Genomic DNA, 24,807 nt, shown 5'->3' on the forward strand with positions numbered 1-24,807 from the left:
TATTTATGTACTATACACATGGTAAAACAGTAAAGCTTAACGTCTAGATCTTTTGTCTTGCCTATTGTAAGATCCTCTCCATTCTCTCTTCCGATCACCTCTATCACTACCATCACGCTTTGGTGGTGCCGTCGAAGGAGGCGGTGGAGGAGGAGGAGGAGGCGTGGCAGGAGGTGGGAGCGGAGTCGTGCTTTGAGACCTGAGGTCGTTAGCATGAGACCCACGGGAATGCCCATGGCTGGACGAATGCCTTCCACTTCTATCATCACGACGCTGATGAGAACCACCACCGTATCTCGAATTTCGAGGGGGTTGTTGGGGTGGTAGTGCCCTCCTAGGGGCCGGTCTTGGCTCACTAGAGATCTTTTGGTTGGCGAACCTTGTTTTGGCATTCTCCTGTACCGGTGGAGTTTCTTTCGGAGTCTTATCTGATGATTCGGCAGGTGAGGGCTTTCCTGATGGTTGTCTAGATGATTGATCTGCACGCTTACCCTTCGATGTTTTATCCTGGAATAAGTCTTCACTATCGCCATTCTCTTTTTCAGCCACAGCTTTATCAGCTTGATCTGCTTTTGTTGATTCTGGCTTTTTGTCTTCAGAAACCCCCTTTTCTTCATCTTTGACCTTACCTGATTGTCCAGAAGGTGTACTTGGACGAGGGGAAGCCCTTGAGTATTGGTCGTAGCGACCTCTTGAAACTTCCTCACCACGAGCTTGACGTGCTGGAGCAGCACCTTCATCATCATAACTGAGGGCTTTTGCGGATGCCTGCCTCTGTTGCTCAGCCTTCTCCTCTTCCATCTTTCGGCTCGCTTCTTCCTCTTCTTCTCTTCTTCTCTTTTGCTCCTCTTCTCTAAGTCGTTTCTCTTCTGCCTCCTTCTGCTTCCTTATCTCTTCTCTCTTTCTTTCAGCCTCTTCTTCTATAACTTTACGTTTCTGCATCTGCTCCTCTTTCTCAGCTTCAGGCATTTCATAGAAATCCCACATGTGTACCCAAGTCTTCGACCGAGACTTAACATGACCAATCAAAGCGCTTGATGATAATTTAAGATCCTCACGTTCTTCTGTGGCGCTTATCTTACTAATGAGTTCAGTGATAGCCTCGCAGTGGTCTTCAACATTTGGATAGATACCAAGAAGATTCTTCATCAAGGTAATGGCATTCCGACGACACATATATTCTTCTGCAGCCAAAGAACGAGAAACGTCAGCGAGTAAGGATGAATGGAAGTCAAAGAGAAGCTTGCGGAACTCTTTGAAGCTCAAGTCGTCACTAGACTTGTATCCTTTCAAAGGCCTAACTTCTGCAAGCTTTTTGAATTCATCTTCAGTGTACCAGAAGGCAAGCTTCTTCAAAATCTCAGCATAGAAAAGACCAAGGCATTCGGCTTCCGAAGGAGTGCAAGTGAATAGGGTGGGGAAGACGATTTTGGATTGGAACAATTGCACTAAAAGGGTGATGATGGAGAACTGGTTTTGTCCAATCTCGTGAAGCTTGAACAAAAATCTGGCACTGAAGACCGCATCAAATGACGAATGGATGCAACGGGGGAACACACATTCTTGCAAGAAGGCCTTAATTTCTGTTTCTACCTCATCAAGGGACAGGGAGGAGAACCACTCAGAGCAACTTTGGCTAAGTGACTCGGTTACCTCATCTTCATGAGTTTTGTGAGCGTCTTTCTCAGCTGGTATCTTGGACTTGTCGTCCTCTAGCCTAACAATGTCAGCTCTGAAACGTTTTAATGTCTCCTGGGTAGTATCACGATCCTTTCTTGCGAGCAATAAATTCTCTCGAAGACCGGAGGCATTAACTTGAAGCTTGGTCGCTTCGGAATCGTAAATAGCCTCATTGTAGTTGATATCAAACAATTTAAGGCTCCAAAAGGTCGTGAAAAGGGTGGATGAGACACCCTTAGTGTACTTTTCGCCAATGTCACCTAAAACTTCCGTATCAGTTAAATAAGGCCTCCAAAGTTCAAAAGCCCAAGGGATTGAGACTCCATACTTGTCAACCAAGGTGGTAATTGACTCTAAGTTTCCAGGAATATCATCTTCACCGAAGAAGCCAACAAGTGTACAGAAGAAATGCAAGACTGTGTTTATGTCGTCATTTCTGTTGGCCAAAACTTTTAGATGGGTAAATTCGTCTCCAGAAACAATGACTCGGTTGAGATTCGTGAGAAGAGCCAACACCTCGTTGATCACGTCGAGCTCAAGGAAGACATTTGCAAGCTTACGGCCAGCTTCAACACTATCAAACCTTCTATCATCAATTGTTCTGTAAACAATTCGTTCTAAAGTTTGGCCACTATTAATCATGTCGATCTGAAGTGGTGTGAGATTATTGATTGGTTTGATTCCACCCGTAACTGCAAGCATCTCCTTGAAAACAAGAAGACCTGAACTTTCTTTCAAATGGAAAGATTTCACCAAGTAAAGCACAATAGTTTTTAGATCAATCGATCCAGGATACTTGTGACAGATTTGGCCAATGAAAGACGCAAGAGATTGGATCCATTGCCGCTCATGCAAACCGTCTTGCTGAATGTTGCTTCTTCCCAAGGAAGTTAAACGCATAAGGATCGCTAAAGTTAAGTTATCCCACCCGTATTCGTTGAAGTATTGTGCCGTTTCGACCACCAAAGAATTGAGATTATCGTAACTTTCGATTTGTTGAAGAATTGTGAGGAAGCAAGGTAATGGGTTAGTATAACTAATCTTTGCGAGACGTCTCATCATGGGCGTAACGTTCTCCTTCGACAATCTTTTCAAGGTATCTTTGGTAGCTTTCTCTGCTCTACCATAATTAATTTTAATATGCAAATTGTTCTTAGCAGCGACTTGATATAGCTCGCCGTACAAGTTGAACCTATCATCTGGTGAAAGGAGGCTGAGGAACTCAAACGCTTTGGCGGCAGGTACTGGGTTTTCTTCAACGCTACCCAAAGCTGGAAGAATGTAATTTCTGAAATAGTTGAGGAAAAGTTCGGTGGATTCTGGACCCGACTCTTGCTTGCAACAGTATGTAAGGATTTCACATAGAGCGCAAAATACGGGTATGCTTCTTGACAACTCAGTACCCAAAAACTTCAACATTTCTTGAGATATCTGGAAGAGACCATCCACGTCTTTGACCTGCGGAAGATCGTCAACCCATTCCGAGTAGAAATAAACAAGATCTTTACTGCTTTGCACTTGAGCTGTAGGCTTGAAGCAGTACAATTGAGCAGATGAGACCTTTACGTACTTAACGCCTCCCATATGATGCGACAGAGCCAGTAACTTGGGTTTGCTCAAAGCATCAGTGAGTGACAGATCAAAAGACTTCGCTTTATTGTGCAATGGTTCAATGATCTTTTCCAACATTCGAAGCATAAGCTCAGGGACCTCCGGGTCAACATGTACAAAGAACGGATATTCTGCAATGATATAGAGAGATGGCCAATATAAGCCATTAGTAAGAAAGATTTTCAAAAATTGAAATTTGGCATTTGTCAGAAGGCGAGCAGAAAGCGTTTCGTTTGCCAGGTTAATAGTATTCTTCTTCTCGGTGGTCTTCTTATCATCTGCGTCATCCTCTTCAGAAGCCAACGGAGCAGCTAAAGCCAAAGCACTAGCGTTTGATTTGAAAACCTTTTCATCAAGCTCTTTCTTGTATAGAGCTTCAAGACTTTGCATTTCTTCTTCTCCTGGACGGAGGTATTTGTAGATAGAGCCAAAGCTGATGAATCCGTTCTTGATGAGAATAGCAACCAAGATCTTGAAGGTTTCGGAAAAGTCTTTTGCTGGGTTTGCTTTCGTGAATTTAAGCGCTAACAGCTTACTAGCTGTTTCACAACCACCATAGTTGAGACCAGGAATTCCCGATAAGGGAGTGGCAGGAGTGGCAGGCCACCATCTGGAACGTTTGAGGAACCTAATGATAAACTCTTGATTGCCCACTATAAGGTGACTGAAGATCTCTAAGAGAACATCGAGGACTCTGTTTGGATCCAATAGATAATGGCCGATGAGCGACTCAGTAGCACGAATGGCAAGATCAACACGGCCCAAGTTTTGTTTGGACTTGAGGATTTTGAATACCTCCTGAACCAACTTAGCATAACCTTCAAACTCCTCATAGAGAAGGTTAAACTTCTTTTGCGTGTAGAAGATATCTCTCTTTCTTGTGTTTAGTTGACGATTGAGTAGTTGCCCAGGAACAAATTCTAGTTCTGATAGAAGTGACGTATCCACATTCTCTGCAAACGTCTTGGGTTGTATAACAGCCAGTTGTTTGAGGTCGCCTATGAGACCCTGAAGCGTCTCTGATGTAGGGAATATATCGAGGGCTTGACAAAATATAATGGCCTTCTCATCATCATTTATAGCACTGGTTAAAAATGTCACAATTGCTTCATTGGTCAACTGGCCTTCATCATGACATATAAGTAGCTCTGTGAAGATTTCACTAGCCAACTCGTCGGCCTCAACTCTGGACAAATCTTGGGTTTGTAATTTTTCTATAAGCTTCTGGGAGCCCATGCCGGCAAAATCAGCCACCACATCATCATTGAGGTGTTCAAATGTACCTGTTGAAGCCATTGACAAGGAGTGTTCAGCCGTTGTAGGTATGGTTGTTAGTGTAGATGTCGCTACAATGAGGCCCAGTAGTGTACATTGAGGCACCAGCCAGTAGGGCACCACTGTGTACATTAGAGGTCTGTACTCCTATAGGTTTGTGAAGAAATGGACAATATTGACTTTTCATAGTTCGTTTTTAGTTCTAGGAAAGTTTGTTCTTATAATTATGTTTTGGTATTCTGGTGTTAGCTGAACGAGTCGCAAGAGTGAAGCTTCTATGATAGTGAAAGGCATAAAGGAACGGCCACTTAGATAAAAAAAAACAATAAAGATAATACAATGAGCAGCTATTGATCGAGTGTTTTATTCTGGTCGTTCAGTCAATATAGTTAATGTATGAAGTGTATGTACTTTGTCTGGTAGGTGGTATTTTTGCACCCATTTATTAACGCGCCAGATACAAGTATATCCCAATCTTCAGGAGATGTATTTTTTTCAACTAAAAAACTTTATGTAAAATTTACACTTCCTTTTATATGTTTTTTATTCTTAATGCTCAGTACCATACATATAAACTTTGAAAAACGGTAAGCACAGAATGTGTCTTACCAACAACTTCACTTCATAATTGTTGAAATTATGTGAGTCGTCAAGAAATAAACCGAATGATTAATCACTCCTTCTAAGAGCTTCCCAGGGGCCGAATAAATTAGCTGGATTGTAAAAGAAATTAAAAAATTACTTCTTCGAGACATTTGAAGAAGTGTTGGATTCGTGAACACGAATTTCGGCGACGCTCTTTGTCTCTGAGATCAGTTCACCGGACTCTTCATAATCTTGAGCGATAGTTCCATCACCCAAGTTGGAGAGGTCGTAGTCGTTGTCCTTCAAGTACTGAATGAACAATCTGTCCTCCTCATCAATAGCCTCTTGGCCCACAGATGGACAGAAGAACAAGCAGAGAGCTGCGGAGAAAAGACACAAGGCAGAAGAAACGTAAAACGTGGTTCTGATACCTTCATCAGATTCGATACCACCGTGGTTTCTCATAATCACTGGGAATAAGTACGTACCAACAAACGCACCAACCTTTCCAACAGCAGCGGCAATACCATAGTATTGACCTCTAATTGGAGTGGCAGATGTCTTGGAAGCCAAAACACTGGTGTTGTTTCCAGCACCAAATTCACCGAGAGCAGTGAAAATACCGTAAACCACCACGAAGGATCCAATATTGTTCTTCAAGTTGTAGTAACCAGCAGTCATACCAAATCCAATAATACTTTGACACAAAAGTCCAGCAGTCATAGTTACTCTAGGTCCAAAGTAGTCAGCAAAAAGAGCACCAATAAGGGTACCAGGAAGGTAGAAGAGGTTAAAGACAACGTTCCAACCGAAAGTCTTGTACAAGTCACCACCTGGGACAATGATTCTCAAGATGTAAGAAGAGTACAGGGCGAAAGCGTACGCTGAGAAGTCATAGATGAACCAAATGAGAGAACTGATGGTAAGACGGAACCAGTAGAATTTGATGACAAGCAACCATGGGAACTTCTTAGCTTTCTTCAAGTTAGTCTTCTCGTAAGATTCAGAGTTCTGGATTTTTCTTCTCATGAAGAAAAGAACAATAATTGGGAGGGCACCGAGACCCAAGGTCAATCTCCAAACCACTTCCAACCTCTGGTCTGAAAAGATCCACAACAAGACCATTGGAACAAAAGCAGAAATGACATAGCCCAAATCAACACATGAATGGGTAAACCAAATAAAGTACCTATTTCTGTGGCCCACAGGCAATTGGTTGGCAAACTCAGAAGCGATAACTGAGGCAGTAGGGTACTCAGCACCAATACCAATACCCAAGAAGAAACGGAAAACAGTCAAAGCAGTGAACATTCCTTCTGGAGTGACACCCCAAGTAGCAGCAGCACAAAGAATGGTAAAAAAAATAAGAATGACGTTTGCAATCAACATACCACCTTTTCTAGCGAAATGGTCAGAAATGTACCCGAACGTCAATTGACCAAACACCACACCGGCAAACGCTATAGCGGCAACGTTAGAAATGGCATTCGACTCGGTGTAAGTCTCACCGTAGATAGCAGATAAACAGACCGTTACGGTAGAGATAGAGTTATTCACATATCCATCGGAGAAAAGACCAGCTCCCGACACAAAGGCCGGCCACAAGTTTTTGAACTGGACTTTTCTGATCGCTTCACGGTCCTCGTCGCTTTCTGGAAGCTGTTCCGAGTTTCTCTCCCTCTGAGCCTTGGTCAATGCCAACTCTGAAGGCACCTTTCTGTACCAGCCAGTGAGGGCGTCTTTAAAAGAGTGTGGAAAGTCTCTGGTAGACATTTGCAAGAAAAGGGTTAAAAACGCTAATTACTAGAACCGTCTATAGACCAACTGCCGTATATATATATATATGTAGCAGTGAAAGTAGTAGTAGTACGTAATTATATAAAATACACATGTGGGCCAGTATTTATTGGTTTCCATGGTCCTTGGCGCAGGGCCTGAATCTAACAAGAAAGTGAAAATAACCCTAGGATCTATGGAACATGTGGGGGGTGTATTTGCCTAAAGCAGCCACTTCTTGGCACCGAAAAAGTGATAATGCCAAATTGACGTGAATAAAAGGTCAGACGAGGAGGCTGAAAAAGGACAAAAAGTCCAGAGAATGAATGCACCGGCAGATCAATGGTGAAATGTCTCCTTGCTTCCATTTAACCTTATTCTATTTTATTCACATTTTACCGTGTTTTAGTTCTTCGTATTTGTCGGATACTTGCAGACAATGTGCAATGCAAGCAGAAAAAAGACAAAAAAAAGGGCTCTTATCTGGAAAACTCCCAACCATGGTTAAAGGACCCCACGTTTTCTGGAAACGTAGAAATTAAACGGCTTATCATACGGCATGGTCGCTTAAAGGTGGAAGATTTTTTTCATTCGTTTTTTTCTTAGCATCGTGGATTATTGTTTGGCTTTGTGTGCTTATACGACTGATGGTCTAAATGTGGAGGGCATTTGCAGCCGCGAGGTGGGACGCCTCACACTACTGAGCGTGAAATATTTTCACCTCGGAATTTGTATGACGAATATTATATGTATGTTTTAGTGTTTGGACTTTTTTTTTTGACTCTGTTCGGATCGACCAGGCCTGGGGCTTGGGTTGAGTCACGGCGTTTGGTAGGTTTTTCAGGTTTTTCAGATCCATGCAAGCCCAGGCGGCTAAACTCGGGTTCGTACGTGAGTTCCAGGAACGGCTGAAAAATGGGTATATGAGTGGAGGGGATGGAGATGAGGGAAAGGGACCCTGGAGAGGAGTTTGGAGGGGACGAAGAATGGTTTTCTATGGGCCTAGTTGGCGGTAGTGAGGGAATAAATGGAAAAAGGGGACGTTTCCGGGGGAATTCGCAAATTTGGGCATTGGGAACATATTGAGGAACCTTTGAAGTATCAATTTTACTATTGAAACTACAACATTATTGAGGTTTTACCATTACCTGGTATATATAGTAGCCGGAATTCCATATAGCAAGCTTCGTTCCTCATGGCCCAATGGTCAAGGCGTCTGGCTACGATAAGTAACCACTTCTGTTGGAACCAGAAGATTCCAGGTTCGACTCCTGGTGGGGAAGCTTCTTTTTTTTGGATTCTCCTAATAACTCCTTTTTTTTGTTCCTACTAGACAAGTCCCCCAATTGATTCACTTAGGTTCTATTACAAAGGGTAGTAGAGCCACGGTGCCTTGGTTCTCTCCTTCCCTCTTCACCCATGAAATGTAAGTCGGCTCGGTAGTTGCCGAGACAACGCAAGCCTCCAAATTACCATCCACTGTCAATTCCCTAGCCCAAAGATTATTCTCGAACTCGAACTTTCCACGTCCTTTTCCCCTTACTTTCTTCCATTTGGTCTTAGTGAAAAACTGTGGATGCGCAATCAATCGGCATGGGTGGTTGCGAAATCCGATATAACTAAGCAGAATGTCATATATAAGAACCACTCTTGCCACATTCAAACACACTTATCACACATCCACAATGGCAGTCAAATCATTCAACAACATCGTTTCCAACAGCCCAGGCTCCAAGTTCACAATTGAAAAGAACAGGTACTTGTTGTACGTCTCCCTTACCTGTCCCTTCGCTCAAAGAGCATTGATCGCTAGACAGATCAAGGGCTTGGAGGACTACTTCCCACTTGTCCACACACACTTTTCATTGGACTCCAACGGATGGAGATTTGCTACTAAGGAGGAGCTTGCTTCTGTGCCCGAGGGCGATATCAAGTACGGTTCCGCTGAGCCAGTTTACGGTTTCGATAGAATCAGTAAGTTATACAACAAGGCCAACCCTGAATACGAAGGCCGTTGGACTGTGCCTGCTTTGTGGGATAAGAAGGAGGAAACTTTGGTGAACAACGAGAGTGCCGAGTTGGTGCGTTTCTTCAACACCGAGTTCAACGAGGTTCTTCCTGAGAAGTATGCCAAGGTTGATCTCTACCCTAAGGAATTGCAGCTGGACATTGAGCTGTTCAATGAACAGTTTGGTGACAAGGTTGCCCAGGGCTTCTTCAAGGCGACTTTTGCTTCTAACAAGGAGGACTTCGAGGCCGGCTACAAGTTGCTTATTGATGAGCTCAAGAAGGTCGACACGGAGCTTGCAGAGAGACAAAAGAAGGGTCTGTTCTTTGCCGTTGGCTCGCAAGTCACTGAGGCCGACATTAAGCTTTTCACATCCATCGTGCGTTTGGGAAGACTTTACTATAAAGAGTATGACGCTCAACGCTTGAGTATTGGTAAGGACTACCCCCACGTCCACAAATGGCTCAAGAACCTTTGGGAAATTCCTGCTTTCAAGGATACCACCAGTTTCACCCAATTGACTGATTCCGCTGAGTCTCGTTCCGGTCACAAGGTTTCAGAGAAGATTGAGTCTGTCTTGGACCTTGCTTAAGCTGCGGCGTTCGGAGTGAGAAATGGTTGCAAAATGCCCTACAGCCACCACCACCGACCTATCTTTCCCTAGTTAAGTATGCTTAGATATAAACTAAAAGCTTTTCAAATCAGCCCTTGCTACTTTGTAACCCCAAATCGTATTACCTCTTAGGCAAATCGTACCTGCCACATTGGGGTTTGCCAGGGTCGCCCCAGACGCTAGCAACCTCAGGTGAATCTCGCGATATATGCAAGTGGACTATAAAAAGCGCATAGTTTCCACTACTCCCCCAATTTCCAATAAAGCAGGCACACACCACAAAAAAACCTATCAATTGAAGCTTAAGCATGCGTTCTGTCCTTCTTAGACTTAACGACGAAGGAACGCCAATCGGCAACGACGCCGTGAAAAACGGTGTTTTCATTCTTCCAAGCTATGCACCACCTAAGGGTTACGCAAAGGGGGACCCTTTGTTTGAGTTGGTTGTTCAGCTCAATGCGGCTGCTCCAGTGACAAGAAAGGGTACTTTTTTCATCAATGTCCCTAAAAACGGTTCTACGGCTTTCAAAAGGCACCAGTTCCAGGAGATTCCTTTATCGAGCTCATTCACGAAGGACACTACGTTCAAGGTGCCTATCTTCTACCCTGGGCCTTACTCTTTCTACATTGAGTACGAGAATGAGAAGGAGGAAGCAGCTAAAAGTGAACAAGTGTACTTTGTTGTGCCACCTAACCTTGTGGTCAACGGTAAGTACGTGCCTTTCAATGCCATCAACATCCAGACCATAGTGTCCAAATGGGCTGGCCCCTTGGACAACTGGGACAAGTTGTTTGGATATGTTTCCGAAAAGGGATACGATATGATTCATTTCACTCCTTTGCAAGAAAGAGGCTCATCCAATTCGCCCTACTCTATCCGGGACCAATTGCGTTTTGACCCTGCGCTCTTCTCAGATACCAAGAAGGCCATTCTGTTTATTCACGAGACCACCGGTAAGCATAACTTGTTGTCATTGACCGATGTGGTTTGGAACCACACTTCGGATGATTCTCCATGGCTTAGAGATCATCCTGATGCTGGATATAATGCGATAACCGCCCCACATTTGAAAGCTGCTATCGAGTTGGATCAGAAACTCTTAGATTATTCCGATAAGTTGTCAGAGCTTGGCTTACCCACTGAAATTAATGATGAGGGAGCTCTCAAAAAAATTGTTAGTGGAATTCAGGAACATGTCTTAGATTCACTCGCCTTGTGGCAATACTATGTGTTTGACAAAAAAGAGACCCTTAAGGACTTAAAGGAACGCTTCGACAGCGGCAAGGTTGACCCGGCTGATATTCCTGATCATGTTAACGTGTCCGATATAAAACTGTTAGCATCTTATGTTCTCAGTAGCGCCAGTGTTGATGGGGAACCAATCTTGAACGATAGATTCCTGAATAAGCTCGATAGCTCAAAGTTCTTGAGCATCCTTTTTGCTGTCGCCTCTGGAGAATTTGAACAAGTTGAAGGCAAAGCGTCTCGTATTATTGACGAGATAAATGCTCCTTTATACGCCGCCTATGACGATGACGTTCGTTCAATCAAATTGCAAGTTGCCGATAGAGCTAGATATCTTAGATTGGCAGACAATGGCCCAAAGTTGGGTCCTATCACAAAAGATAGTAAGTTCACCGAGGCTTATTTTACAAGATTTGAAGGTAAAGATGGCCAAGAATATGCTTTGGCCAACAATGGTTGGATTTGGGGTGGTAATCCGCTTGTCGACTTTGCTTCTTCGCAATCCAAATCTTACCTTCGCCGTGAAGTCATTGTTTGGAGTGACTGTGTCAAGTTGAGATACGGTAAGGGCCCCGAAGACTCTCCTCACCTTTGGGAAAGAATGATAGAGTACACCAAGAACAGTGCTGAAGCTTTCAGCGGTTTCAGACTTGACAATTGTCACTCTACGCCTTTGCATGTTGGCGAAGCCTTGTTGGACGCTGCCAGATCAGTGAATCCAGACTTGTATGTGGCTGCTGAGCTTTTTACTGGATCTGAGGAGATGGACAAGATTTTCGTTGAAAGATTGGGAATCAACTCATTGATCAGAGAGGCAATGCAAGCATGGAGTGTCGAAGAATTATCAAGACTTGTCCACAAGCACGGTGGTAGACCAATTGGCTCTCTTACTTGGATGCCATTAGACGAATTCGCATACCCTTGCGAGGAGGAGCCAACCGCCAACAAATATGCTGAAGGTCACTCTGAGTTGGAAATCCCTCATGTTCTTACGAACCATGCCCCACATGCCTTGTTCATGGATTGTACTCATGATAACCAAATGCCAGCTCAAGTTAGAACCGTGGAGGACACCTTATCTACCGCAGCATTGGTTGCTTTCTGCTCCAGTGCCATTGGAACCACCTTTGGATTCGATGAAACTTATCCTGAATTGCTTGATGTTGTCAACGAAGATAGACAGTACTCATTCGATGCCACAAGTGGTATTGCTGAAGCAAGAAAGAAGATGAATGACGTGAGAGACTCCTTAGCAGAGGAAAGCAAGGAGGCAGCATCAGACCAAGAGATGTACATTCATCACGAAAACCAGTATATCACCATTCAGAGATATAATACGGTTACAGGTGAGGGTTGGTTTTTGATTGCCAGAACCAAGTTCTTCGAGGGCCAAGATGATCAAATTTTGAACCCAGTTATATTAAGTGGAACTGAAGTGAAGCTAGAGTTTAGCTACACTTTGAAAAAGGTTGGAGAGTATTCTAGGGATGAAAAATACCTTACCTCCATTCCAACCAAACTTGAGGAAATCACCTTACCAGAAGTGGAACATAATGGTAACGAGGCCATCATTAGGGTGGATGAATCTTTTGTTCCAGGAAGTATTGCAGTGTTTTCGACTAAGATCCCCAATGTTGACGCCTCTTTGGACGAGTTTGTTAAGAAGGGTGCAGTGGAAGCCTCTTTGGGCTTGGACTTGTATGACTTGAACAACATCTTGTACAGAAGTGAGCCCGAAGAAAGAGACGCAAGCGGGGGTTCTGATAGCGTTTATGATATCCCAAACTATGGACCTTTGGTATACGCTGGCTTGCAAGGTTGGGTATCTGTGCTCAAGGGAGTTGTCTGGAGTAACGATCTTGCTCATCCACTCTGTAATCACTTGAGAGAAGGTTTTTGGGCTGGTGATTACATCGTGAACAGACTTGAGAAGTATGTCAAGAACTCTAAGAATTTGCATCAGTTCCGTGATTGGCTTAAGTCTCGCGTGGATGCCATTAGAAAGGTGCCATACTTCTTGAGGCCACATTACTTTGCACTTGTTGTTGGCGTCGCCTATGAAGCTGCTAGATTCCGTGTCTTGAGACAGCTCGATGACAACATCAAGAGTGCCACCAACTTTGTCCAAAGCTTAGCCCTTACAAGTGTTCAAATGTGTGGCTTCATGAATAACACTTCGTTGCTTCCTAAGACGAATGTGCCATGTCTCTCTGCTGGTCTTCCTCACTTTAGTAACGATTATATGAGGTGCTGGGGCAGAGACGTGTTTATTTCTTTCCGTGGTTTGTTAATTGTACCAGGCAGGTTTGATGATGCCAAACAGCACATCCTTGGATTTGCTAAAACGTTGAAGCATGGTCTCATTCCTAATTTGTTGGATGCTGGTAGAAATCCTCGTTATAATGCTAGAGATGCCGCTTGGTTTTTCGCTCAAGCCGTCCAGGAATACGTGATCAATGTTCCTGATGGAGTGAAAATCCTCGACGAGAAGGTCTCTAGAAGATTCCCTCTTGATGACACCTACATTCCATGGGATGACGAGAAGGCATTTAGTTACGAGACCTCCATCAGAGATATTCTCTACGAGATTTTAGCTCGTCACGCTAAGGGCATCAAATACCGTGAGGCTAACGCTGGGCCAAACCTCGACAGGCAGATGACTGACGAAGGCTTCAATGTGGAAGTGAATGTTGACTGGGAAACTGGTCTCGTCCATGGTGGTTCCCAGTGGAACTGTGGTACCTGGATGGATAAGATGGGTGAGAGTGAAAAGGCTGGTAACAAGGGTTACCCAGGTACGCCTAGAGATGGTGCAGCAGTTGAGTTGCAAGGTCTTTTGAAGAGTACTTTGAGGTTCGTGAACAAGTTGCGCAGTGAGGGTCATTTCGGATATACTGAAGTCGAGAAGCCAGATGGCAGCAAGGTGCTGTTAGAAGACTGGGAGAAGCTTATCCAGGAGAACTTTGAGAAACACTTTTATGTTCCTGAGGATGCTTCTGAGGACCAAAACTATTCTATTAATCCTGATGTGGTGAACAGAAGAGGTATCTATAAGGATCTTTACCGCAGTGGTAAGGAGTTTGAAGATTACCAGTTGAGAGCCAACTTCCCTATTGCGATGTCTGTTGCACCAGAATTGTTCGACGCCGAGAAAGCACTCAAAGCCATCAAGATCGCTGATGAGGTCATCAGAGGTCCTGTGGGTATGAGAACGTTGGACCCTTCAGACTGGAACTACCGCCCAGACTACCACAACTCAGAGGACAGTGAAGATTTTGCTACATCCAAGGGAAGAAACTACCATCAAGGTCCAGAATGGGTTTGGCTTTTTGGCTACTTTATCAGATCTTTCTTGTACTTCCACCATCAGGACGAGAAGAGCGGAGCGCACAGACCTTCAGTGGAGCTTTTGACAGAAGTCAACAAGAGACTCAGTGGCCACAAGAAGTGGATCCGTGAAAGCCCCTGGGCCGGTATTACCGAGTTGACCAACAAAGACGGAGCCTTGTGCCATGACTCAAGTCCTACACAAGCATGGAGCACATCTTGTCTTCTAGACTTGTACTACGACCTTTGGAACAGTACAGAGTATGCGTGAGAAATAAACAAAGAGAAGCATTTCAGCCGCATCTTGACCAGTTTGTAAAAGCAACCAACGAAATGGTGGTTACGCCAAAACCGCCCAGATTACCATTTTTAGCGGTGGTACCTTTCCTCGCAATCGATTTTTCCGCACACCTGAGGGCCCCCAAGTGCCAGTTGGCACACTGTTAGGGATCGCTCGTCCGACACGCGCCCCTAGTTACATGGCAAAGGCGCTCGAGGATTCCCGACATGACGTCTACATAGTATGAGGAGGCAGAGTTCGACGGAACAGGCAAGCCGTTTGTCAGCATAAATTCAAGCGTTCAAGCTACCCAAAGACTGCACGAACCCACTCGAGCTAGTGGCATCGGTCTTCCTTGGGCGTTGATTATCCACGGAATGGCAGCCTTTTTTCGCAGCCAACCTCATAGTTAAGGCACTAAGCGCGGGGGTTCCTTAGGCCTTTTTGGAGAGTCGCAGTGGGGTTCACATGGGACTGCGTTGAAAGGCCCTCTTTTTCTTTTTCGCACCCGCTAGCGGAAGGCAGTCTCCACAAGGGTATATAACCATAGGCGTTCCCGGAGCAGGGAACAGGTTTTCGAATAGAATCCAACTTTTTTTGTTATGTTGAGAAATATCTCCAGATCAGCTGCTCGTGTGGCCAAAGCCCCAGGGCCTTTGTTTGCTCGTTCTCTTTCGACCATCCCTCTCAACTCCACGACTGAGTCGTACCCCACAAATCACTTGGAAAAGGGCACTGAGCCTTACTTGACTCCTTCTTTCATTGACAACAAGTTGGTCAAGTCTGACTCCCAGACCTGGTTTGATATCCATGACCCAGCCACCAACGAGGTTATCTCCAAGGTTCCTCAGCTGACTCCACAAGAGCTTGACGATGCTATTGCTTCTGCTGACAAGGCTTTCCACGAATGGAAGAACTACTCTATCATCAAGAGACAGGGTATTGCTTTCAAGTTTGTCGAGTTGTTGAAGAAGAACCACGACAGACTTGCTGGTATGATTGTCTTGGAGCAGGGTAAGACCTTCCCAGACGCCAAGGGTGACGTTTTGCGTGGTTTGCAAGTTGCTGAGGCTGCTTGTAACGCTCCAAACGACTTGATGGCTTCTTCTTTGGAGGTTGCCACCGATATGGAGACCAAGATGGTCAGAGAGCCTTTGGGTGTCATTGGCTCCATCTGTCCATTCAACTTCCCAGCCATGGTTCCATTGTGGAGTTTGCCATTGGTGCTTGTCACCGGTAACACTGCTGTGATCAAGCCATCTGAGAGAGTCCCAGGTGCTGCCATGATCATTGCTCAATTGGCTGCCGAGGCTGGTGTTCCACCAGGTGTGTTGAACATTGTTCACGGTAAGCACGACACTGTCAACAAGATCATTGAGGACCCAAGAGTCAAGGCCGTCAACTTTGTTGGTGGTGACAAGGCCGGTAAGTACATTTACGAAAAGGGTACTGCTTTGGGCAAGAGAGTCCAGGCCAACCTTGGTGCTAAGAACCACTTGATTGTGTTGCCAGATGCTGACAAGAACCACTTCATCAACGCCGTCAGCGGTGCTGCTTTCGGTGCTGCTGGTCAGAGATGTATGGCTATTTCCGTTCTCGTCACTGTTGGTGAGAAGACCAAGAAGTGGGTTGAGGAAGTTGCTGCTGACGCTGCTAAGTTGACCACTGGTTCCGGTTTCGACTCCAAGTCTGACTTGGGTCCACTTGTGAACCCTGAGTCATTGACCAGAGCCAATGAGATCATTGCTGACTCCGAGAAGCAAGGTGCTACCATCCTCCTTGACGGTAGAAACTTCAAGCCAGCTGACCCTAAGTTCGAGAAGGGTAACTTCTTGGGCCCAACTATCTTGACTGACGTCAAGCCAGGCATGAGAGCTTACGACGAGGAGATCTTCGCCCCAGTTTTGGCTGTTGTTAACGTTGACACTTTCGATGAGGCTATTGAGTTGGTCAACTCTAACAGATACGGTAATGGTGTTTCGTTGTTCACCAGCGCAGGCGCCGCTGCACAGAAATTCACCAAGGAGATTGCTTGTGGTCAGGTTGGTGTGAACGTGCCAATCCCTGTGCCATTGCCAATGTTCTCCTTCACTGGTAACAAGGCTTCTTTCTTGGGTGACTTGAACTTTTACGGTAAGGCCGGTGTCACTTTCTTGACCCAGCCAAAGACCATCACCACTCTCTGGAAGACCAACAATGTCGACCAGGTGTTGGCTCCATCCACAGCCATGCCAACTCAGAACTAGAGAGTGAGTGAATAATTTAAAAAAAGAGAAGGAAAAGTATCCCAGAGAGAATTGACGTAGGGTAGAGGAAGGCTCTGGAGTATAACCTCCGGTGAGCAGGATATCCCGGAACGGAAGTCCTTTTTTTGCTGTACCCGACGCAAACGACCCCTTTTTGATAAATAAATAGAAGGAAAAGATCCAACAATGCAATTGTAGCCAACACCATTGGCGTTCATTTTTCAGTGGATAAATTTTACATGTTTCCCCGGAAAATGTATGAGCCCTGAACAAGCCCTAGGCCCAGTAGCCCTGACTTTGTTATAGATTTCGCAGCCATTACGCGTAGAAGAAAAGGAGTCACAAAGTCGGGTAAACAAGCACCCGGAAAGAGGTATCCAGCAGTTCTAATGCAAAGAGGACGATCTCTAAAACCAGCCAATACCACAGCCCAAAACAACCTTTTATACGATCACGCAAGGGTTCCGACGACACCGATGAGTGAATGTAAATCGCCAACGGCTCATTGTAGTGCCGTGACATTCCCGTGACCGCCACGTCTTGACGGCGCCTTACAATATTCAGAGGGAGATACCGGGAAACCGGGAAAACAGACCTAGCAAGAAAGTAGCTACTCAGTCATCCAGCCTTTCCAGACTTCCAACCCCAACTCCATCGCTGTCTGTCCATCCCTATCATTCATCTCTTCGGTCTGGGTGGAGGGTGGTTTTTTCCGAACCTGTGCCCAGGCAGATGCAACGGTCTTGGCCAGGATTCGCAGCCATTGTGCCAAAGACCGAGGCCACCAGAGTGCAACACTTCCAAGATCTGGAACCCCAAGACGTACCTAAAAACAGAAGAAGAAGAGGATATCGTTCACTTTCAACCACTTCATCGTATAAATCTTCTTTCTTTCCAAACCACGCCCTCTGCTCTTCCTCTCCCTACGTCTTGACGGAATCTTCACGGGCCGCTCGTCCCGCGGAAATGCCTCCAGCAGCACCAGCAAAAGGCAGGTGCACGGCAAGTGCAGAACAAAATGTACACTATTTTAGGCTTCGCTCTACGTTTTTCTGGGGTCCAGGCAGGAGCCTTTCGGGACGATTCGCAGTCACCAGAGATACAAGGGACCACCAAAGGCACCAATAGTATAGGATACTTCTTGGAATTCATGACGACGTCTGACCCTGGTCACGCTGTGGCAAATACCTCTTTTTTTTTTCTTTTCTTTTACCCCTAGTTTCTATTAAATGGGGGCTGTTTAGGGACAACTGACCCGTTCCACCGTAGGTCAGTTCGCGCCCGTTTTCCTTTTTTTTTTCGTCCTTTTTTGCCTTTGCTTCTGCCTGTTCGTCCCGACTTTGTCCGCGGGAACTGTACCTGGCTCGGTAACGACAAGCAGACGCCTATACAAAAATCGCACCTTTATATATTAAGTGCACCTAAGTGGATGGGTACGGCGCCTTTTTTTTTTTTTTTTTTTTTTTGCCTGCTCTTGCCGCTTAGGTATACTTTATATATCACTGCGCTACGCTTCGGTTTTTTTTCTTTTGGAGTTTTTATTGCGGTCCACCCAGCTTAACCAAAGTCAACATATATCCTTAGTGATTTCATTCCCAAAGAAAAAAAAACTTTATTTATTTCATTGCCTTCTTCTTTTCTTATTGCCTGCCGATACATTTGTTTGTTCCGGTTTGAATTTTTATTGTTATTTTTAATTTAGTTTGCATCATTGCCTTATTTATTTTTCACCCAAGGCCTTCCCGAATCCACCACCACCACCTCCAACAAAACCTCCACAACCCCAATTCCCACACAATCCCGTTGTAGCATGCTGATATAGCCTCAACCCACAAACTATGAATGCCCCTCCCTGTGTTCCCACTGAGCGCAGACCCATTTTAACTGTCAAGACGCTGAAGAACTGGGTGCTTCCGCCCAGGCCAAAGAATGCCAGAAGGGCTCGTCTGGAGAAGAAAAAGGATAAAGACAAGAAAGAGAAACCTCCTGTGGCTCCCCAGACCCAACCGCCGGCTTCTTCGGCTCCACAACTGGCTCCATCTCCCGTGCAACTAAAACCTCAGAAGAGGGCCTCTTTGACAGAGCCTTCAATTGCATCCAAACCTTCATCTCTGGCGCCAGCGCCAGCTCCAGTTACTGCTCCCGCTTCGAATCCGGCCCCAGTTCCAACCACAGCTCCAACGCTGAAGTCTAAATCAGAACCTTTGCTGCTGGGCCCTCTGGCCGCTGAACTTTCCTCCTCCATCGGTAACTTGGATAAGGAAAACTACCAACTCAAGATCAAATTGCTTTCGCTTATTCATGACTACAAAAGACTCAAATCCCACCTTATGCTGTCGCCAATGGATCCGGATCTGCCGGCATTGGTCGATGCTGACAGCCCTAGCTCCACCTCCCGCAAGCGGGTGTTTACGGAAGTGAACGATCCCATGAATGAACTCATATCTAATATGAATCACCTTTCGTATAGATCGCCTTCTGACTTGAGTATACCGGAAGAGCAAGAGTTGATTGTGGAACTGCCGGAAGACGCTGCTCTTGACGTGTTCAACTATGTCAACTTATCTGACCTGGAAGACGAAGACGACGACGAATACGAATCTACGCTGTTATCGAGACTGGTTTCCCCCGGCTGTTCCGAAACTGATGGTGAGAGCCTGCTCATGACATCCCTTACCAGATCCACCACTGTTTCCACCAACAACCTGAGCATGGCCAACGAGAAGAAACCCAATATGTTTAAGTTTTATGACTTGCCAGCATACCTGGACAGCGAGTATGGCTTCTCTTTCGAACCAATTGATCCACAGGACAAAATGCTTTCTGTGATTGAAGAGGACCACTACAACCAGGTTGCAGACTTTTTAGAAGAGAAACTCTTAAGCAACGACGTTGAGTACTACGTTGAAAAAGAAGTACACTAGAGAGACTATCCAATTGACACACATACACCCCACCAGATGTGGCCCCAGATTGGAGGCCTCTATGAGAAACGACTGTTTTGAAATTTATTTATTAGCTTACGAGACGATGCCCCAGAAAATACATGACATCAAAAATTACCTCAATGTAAACAAGTAGTGAAACTTGAATAGGAGGTGAGCTCGGTTTTATTTTTAATCACCTCCACATTGGATCGGCCCCACATTTAACCGCGAAGTGTGTCTCACCTGAGACAAATTTCAAGTCTAGAGCCCTGGGTTAATCACCGAATTGCCACTCCCAGAAAGTCTTCTTTCCTCCCCACTTGTAGTTTACAGTTGTTATCTTGAAACCCACATTCTCCTTTTCCCGTGGCTTGCTGATTTCAAAAGTATCCGCACAAACTCATATTTTGCAGCAATCGAGGGTGGTTTTTGGTAGTCCCACATGGAGGGGCAGGAAGATTCCGGGATCATTTGAAAATAAGCTTCTGGGGCCATTTAGGGAGAGAAGCTCTGGTACATACTGGTAACAAATAGCCCTGGTTTAACTGGACACTACTTTTGGTATACTGGCCAGGGGAGGAACCGAACTTCCCGAACGACAATGTCGTCTTTACCTCAGCAAGGGTCGATATTTTGGATACACTAACCCTGTAAAAGCCGAACAAACCGTTCTACAAGAAACCCCCACCTCGTCTAACACCGATAGGCTATGTTTTACAGCCAAGAAGGCTTGGAAGCTTGAACTGTGTGGTGCCACTGGAGGGTACCCAAGCGACGACATTTTTTGCACCCAGTTCGCAACCAGTGCTTGAATCCAGACACTGCCCAGGAGCAAGCATACTCCTATCCAAACACATGATAGGGAGTGAGGCAACGGAAGTCCAGTAATAAGGAGACGGTCGCTTTTCTCGATCCAGTATGTTGATGTTATGCACGAGCGATCGAGGTGTAGCAAGGTCATATACGGCCTGGCACGGGTTCTATAGTAGGGCTATTAGGAAGGTATAAGCGCTCTAAACTACCCCATACGATCGTACGAAGCCGCCACTTGAGCAAGTCAATGGTTCGGCTTCCTGTAGTACCCAAGTACACAAAAGCCTTCTAACCCTCAATTAGTTGATTTTTCGTCAACTATCAAACCTTACACTCCCACATCCCCAACTCCCTACTGTAACTGCCATTTGGGCACTGGCGCGAAACCAAAGTGGACTACATACGCCAAATCGCAACTCGACGTCACCTGCTCACGTACCACCTCGCTCATTATGGACCAGATTGCTGCCCAGATCAACGACCTCTTGGAATTCCCCATTGACTTTGAAGGCCAGAAGAAGGTTGACCGTATTATCACTCTTTTCGTCCCTGTCTCGGCCATTGTCTCTGTGATTGCCGGTTTCCTTACCCAGAGTTTGTTTCTGTTAGTTGTGACGTTTGCCTTGACTGTTCTCGTCACCTTGGTACTTGTCTTGCCCCCTTGGCCTCAATATAAGCAGAACCCTGTCAAGTGGCTCCAAGTGAAGTATGAGCTCTAGTTCTGATGATTTGTTTTTGGGTTTCGACTTGTCGACCCAGCAGCTTAAGGTGATTGTCACCGACGCTGACTTGAATGCTCGTAAAACCTACGCTGTGGGCTTTGACGACTACTTTAAGGATAAATATGGTGTTAACAAAGGTGTTTTGACGGATGAGAATGCTGGGGAGATCTTATCGCCAGTGAAGATGTGGTTGGAGGCTGTTGATACCGCGTTTGGCCTCATGAAGAAGGACAACTTTCCTTTCCAGCAGGTTAAGGGAATGAGTGGGTCAGGTATGCAGCATGGATCTGTTTACTGGTCTAGCTCTGCTAGTGATGCGCTTGAAAATTTGGGAAATGCTTCTTCCTTGCTTGAAGGTCTAGATGGTGCTTTGGCCTGGGAAACATCGCCCAATTGGCAGGATCATTCTACTGGTCAAGAAATCAAGGATTTCGAGAAAGTAACAGGTGGTCCTGACAATCTTGCTGAGAGAACTGGCTCCAGAGCTCATCATAGATTCACTGGCTTGCAGATCCGTAAGTTAGCTGTTAGAAAGGCACCAGAAGTTTACCAGAAAACAAGCAGAATTTCTTTGGTTTCGAGCTTTTTGGCTTCCGTACTTTTGGGTAAGATTGCCCCCATTGAGCATGCTGACGCATGTGGAATGAATATTTATAACATTGCCGATGGCAAATATGATGAGGAGTTGACTTCCGTTGCCGCTGGTGTTCATCCTTCGTTGGATGGTGCTTCGAAAGAAGACACAGCCAACGGTGTTAGGGAACTTAAGGATAAGTTGGGTCCAATCGACGAAATCACATACGATGCATTGGGTACTGTTTGCCCATACTTCATCAAAAAGTATGGTTTCAGCGAAGATGCAAAAATCTATTCTTTCACTGGTGACAACTTGGCTACTATCATCTCCTTACCTGTTGAACAGAACGATGTGATGATGTCCCTTGGAACCTCAACTACGGTCCTTTTGGTCACTGAACAATTCAATCCATCCTCCCAATATCACTTGTTCAAACATCCTACGATAAAGAATGCTTATATGGGTATGATTTGTTATTCAAATGGTGCATTGGCCAGAGAATACGTGAGAAATGATGTGAATGAAAAGTACAAGCTAGGACGTGACTCCTGGGACAAATTTGATGAGATTCTTGATGCCAGTGAAAAATTCGATAACAGGCTCGGTATCTATTTCCCAATTGGTGAAATTGTGCCCAATGCTGCTTCTCAATTTAAGCGTTGTAAGTTGGAGCAGAATGGTAAAATCGAAGAAGTCCAAGAATGGGAGTGTGAAGAAGATGTCACGTCCATTGTTGAATCACAAACAATCTCTTGTCGTTTGAGAGCTGGCCCCATGTTGAGTGGCTCTGCAAGTGCATCTACAGACACGCCTGACATTGAAGATAAAGGCTTGAAGGGTCTCTACCACAAGTTGCACACCGATTTTGGTGACATTTACACTGACGGTAAGAAACAGACTTTCAGCTCGCTTACGGCAAAACCACACAAGCTTTTCTTCGTCGGCGGTGCTTCTAAAAACACTAGCATTATCCGTAAGATGGCCTCTATTATGGGAGCCACAGCAGGCAATTTCCAGGTCGAAATTCCTAATGCTTGTGCTCTTGGTGGAGCTTATAAAGCCAGTTGGAGTTATGCATGCGAACAGAGCAAAAAGTGGATAGACTACAATGAGTATCTCAGCAAAAACTTCAACTTCAATGAGGTTGACAACTTGGATGTCAAGAGCCAATGGGAGAACTATTTCCCTGCTATGGGCCTTTTGGCAAAGATGGAGCAGAGCCTTAAACACGATTAGATACATAAGATATTCATAGTGCGACATGAAAAATTGTAGACAATACTACTACTTATGATCCATATGAGACATCTCAAACCCCTACGCTCGGGTATTATTAGTACTAGAGGATTCATTAGATTCAATTCTACGGTTCTTCAATCCCTCAGAAAAGGAACCCCAGTTTCTCCAGAAGCCGTTGGCGACTTCTTTTCCTCCAAAGATCTCACATCTGAAGAGCTAGCGGATGTTCACCAGATCATTAAAGATCAAAAGGCTCCAATCGGCATAATCAACCAGCTACTTCAGCATGCTTTGCCCGGCGACTTTTCGTTATACTATACCTTGAGCAAAGCCAACACGTCTCATGTGTGGGACAAGGACTCGCTACATTCACTCATTGAGAGTAACCCAGGCAGAGCCATTTCTCTGTGGGCATTACTTGATAAGCATGGAGCAGAGGCTGATCACAAGGTACAATTGGCAGTGGTAAATAAGCTCCTTCAAGGAGAAAAGTCTGAAATTAGAGAAGGCGCTGTGGAAGTTACAGAGGATAGACTTAATAGGGCTATCAAATTGTTGAATGGCATTGAAGAAAACGTTCAAGCAGAGGAACAGTGGGATGCTCTTGTTTCGAAATTAGTTGAACTTGGAAATGCCTCGAAGCTTTCTGAAATTCTGGCCCCGCTGTTTGTCAATTGGTTGAATGGAAAGCTCTCCACCACGACTGATAGGAAAGAGTTCCTTGGAATTTCCAAAGTGATCTTTGAGAAGGATCCAAACCTTCTTTCAAAGGATAGTATATCTAAGATTCTTGCTTATTTGTCATTTGAAAAGACCGAAGGTTCTGAGTTTCTTACCGCAGTTATTGAGCATGTTGAGGAGAATCATCTTGACATAGACAAGAAGGACCCAGAATCTTTGCTTGTGCGTTTGCAGCTTATTCCAGTTTACGGAATATATCTTGGGGATTTTAATAAAGCGCTTGAAAAGTTCCACAAGTACCTGACACATGAAAAATTCGGTATTGATCTTGTCCAAGCAAAACTTGTTCAAGTGTTCAGCTACCAGGCTTTCAAGAAGGGAGACAAGACTCTTTTGACAATTGCCGAAACCTTGGTAGACCCTGATGAGCTTCAAGTGAAAACCTTGGTCCAATTGATTTTGGCAAGAGCTAGGTTCAATGCTGAGGACTCATTGAGCCTTTACAATGACTACATCAAACTGGTTTCCAAAAATGTGAATGAAAATACTGGAAGATCACCATCTGGTGTTCTTACCGAAGCCCTCATGGTTGCAAATCTTTATGACAACGATAGAGAATTTGCACACCTTCTCTTTGACAAGGCCATTGAGAACAAGATTATCACAGACGAGGCTGAGAACGCCCAGATCAAGAAAGTGTTCAGAGTCTACGGAGACAGTTACCAGGAAAATGACACATGGGAGCAAGCCAAGCCACGTTTTACCCAATACGTCCTTAGTTGTCTTGAAAAGGAGTAGCTTATATTAGATCCATCAGCGGTGGACCGTGTGAGTAATAAACGGCTGCAAAATCCAGTGCGGCCATCCAACAAACGCCATGAGAAAGTGTCACTGTGGCCCCACCATGTACATACCGACCTATATAAAAAGAACCCAAAATAGTCTAGAATTGGTCTTCTATGCAATCCAAACGCAAACAGCCATACTTTTCCTGCCTTGGCCCTCCCACGCCGTAACGTCGATGACTAACTGATAGCGTCGCTAATACTGGGGTTACTGCACATGGCCCAGTGTTATCTGAGTCATTGAGAAAAATGCCTTTGCAATCAATGGCCATGATGCAGGTCACCTCGACGGTTGCACTACTATAAAGCTGCAAGGGTATAAGCACCTTGTAATTTTTTTCACCCATCACAGAACA

The 24,807-nt window shown here is 45.0% G+C and overlaps 8 protein-coding genes across 8 annotated transcripts; 6 read left to right on the forward strand and 2 right to left on the reverse strand. All coding sequences in view use genetic code 12, as the record gives it.

The window, feature by feature from the left end:
* Positions 1–36: 36 nt before the first annotated feature.
* Positions 37–4,587, reverse strand: CXQ85_003255 (uncharacterized protein; the record flags this gene model as incomplete). The annotated part of the gene is made up of 2 exons (XM_025486903.1): positions 37–295; positions 380–4,587. 2 exons carry the CDS (start codon positions 4,585–4,587, stop codon positions 37–39), a joined length of 4,467 nt encoding a protein of 1,488 aa, XP_025340351.1.
* A 717-nt stretch (positions 4,588–5,304) lies between these two features.
* Positions 5,305–6,924, reverse strand: CXQ85_003256 (uncharacterized protein; the record flags this gene model as incomplete). Its single annotated transcript, XM_025486904.1, has 1 exon — positions 5,305–6,924. The coding sequence occupies one exon, from the start codon at positions 6,922–6,924 to the stop codon at positions 5,305–5,307; it is 1,620 nt and encodes a 539-aa protein (XP_025340352.1).
* Positions 6,925–8,612: 1,688 nt separating this feature from the next.
* On the forward strand, positions 8,613–9,527 carry CXQ85_003257 (uncharacterized protein; the record flags this gene model as incomplete). Its single annotated transcript, XM_025486905.1, has 1 exon — positions 8,613–9,527. One exon carries the CDS (start codon positions 8,613–8,615, stop codon positions 9,525–9,527), a length of 915 nt encoding a protein of 304 aa, XP_025340353.1.
* Positions 9,528–9,856: 329 nt separating this feature from the next.
* GDB1 (bifunctional 4-alpha-glucanotransferase/amylo-alpha-1,6-glucosidase) lies at positions 9,857–14,392 on the forward strand (the record flags this gene model as incomplete). The annotated part of the gene is made up of 1 exon (XM_025486906.1): positions 9,857–14,392. The coding sequence occupies one exon, from the start codon at positions 9,857–9,859 to the stop codon at positions 14,390–14,392; it is 4,536 nt and encodes a 1,511-aa protein (XP_025340354.1).
* A 611-nt stretch (positions 14,393–15,003) lies between these two features.
* Positions 15,004–16,647, forward strand: ALD6 (Ald6p; the record flags this gene model as incomplete). Its single annotated transcript, XM_025486907.1, has 1 exon — positions 15,004–16,647. The coding sequence occupies one exon, from the start codon at positions 15,004–15,006 to the stop codon at positions 16,645–16,647; it is 1,644 nt and encodes a 547-aa protein (XP_025340355.1).
* A 1,838-nt stretch (positions 16,648–18,485) lies between these two features.
* Positions 18,486–19,571, forward strand: HAP41 (Hap41p; the record flags this gene model as incomplete). The annotated part of the gene is made up of 1 exon (XM_025486908.1): positions 18,486–19,571. One exon carries the CDS (start codon positions 18,486–18,488, stop codon positions 19,569–19,571), a length of 1,086 nt encoding a protein of 361 aa, XP_025340356.1.
* A 1,268-nt stretch (positions 19,572–20,839) lies between these two features.
* Positions 20,840–22,922, forward strand: CXQ85_003261 (uncharacterized protein; the record flags this gene model as incomplete). The annotated part of the gene is made up of 2 exons (XM_025486909.1): positions 20,840–21,078; positions 21,107–22,922. The coding sequence occupies 2 exons, from the start codon at positions 20,840–20,842 to the stop codon at positions 22,920–22,922; spliced, it is 2,055 nt and encodes a 684-aa protein (XP_025340357.1).
* A 63-nt stretch (positions 22,923–22,985) lies between these two features.
* CXQ85_003262 (uncharacterized protein) lies at positions 22,986–24,404 on the forward strand (the record flags this gene model as incomplete). Its single annotated transcript, XM_025486910.1, has 1 exon — positions 22,986–24,404. The coding sequence occupies one exon, from the start codon at positions 22,986–22,988 to the stop codon at positions 24,402–24,404; it is 1,419 nt and encodes a 472-aa protein (XP_025340358.1).
* Between the last annotated feature and the right edge of the window lie 403 nt (positions 24,405–24,807).

The sequence above is a fragment of the Candidozyma haemuli genome, assembly GCF_002926055.2.
Source record: "Candidozyma haemuli strain B11899 chromosome Unknown E_2014730914, whole genome shotgun sequence".
NCBI classification, from domain to species: Eukaryota; Fungi; Ascomycota; class Pichiomycetes; order Serinales; family Metschnikowiaceae; genus Candidozyma; species Candidozyma haemuli.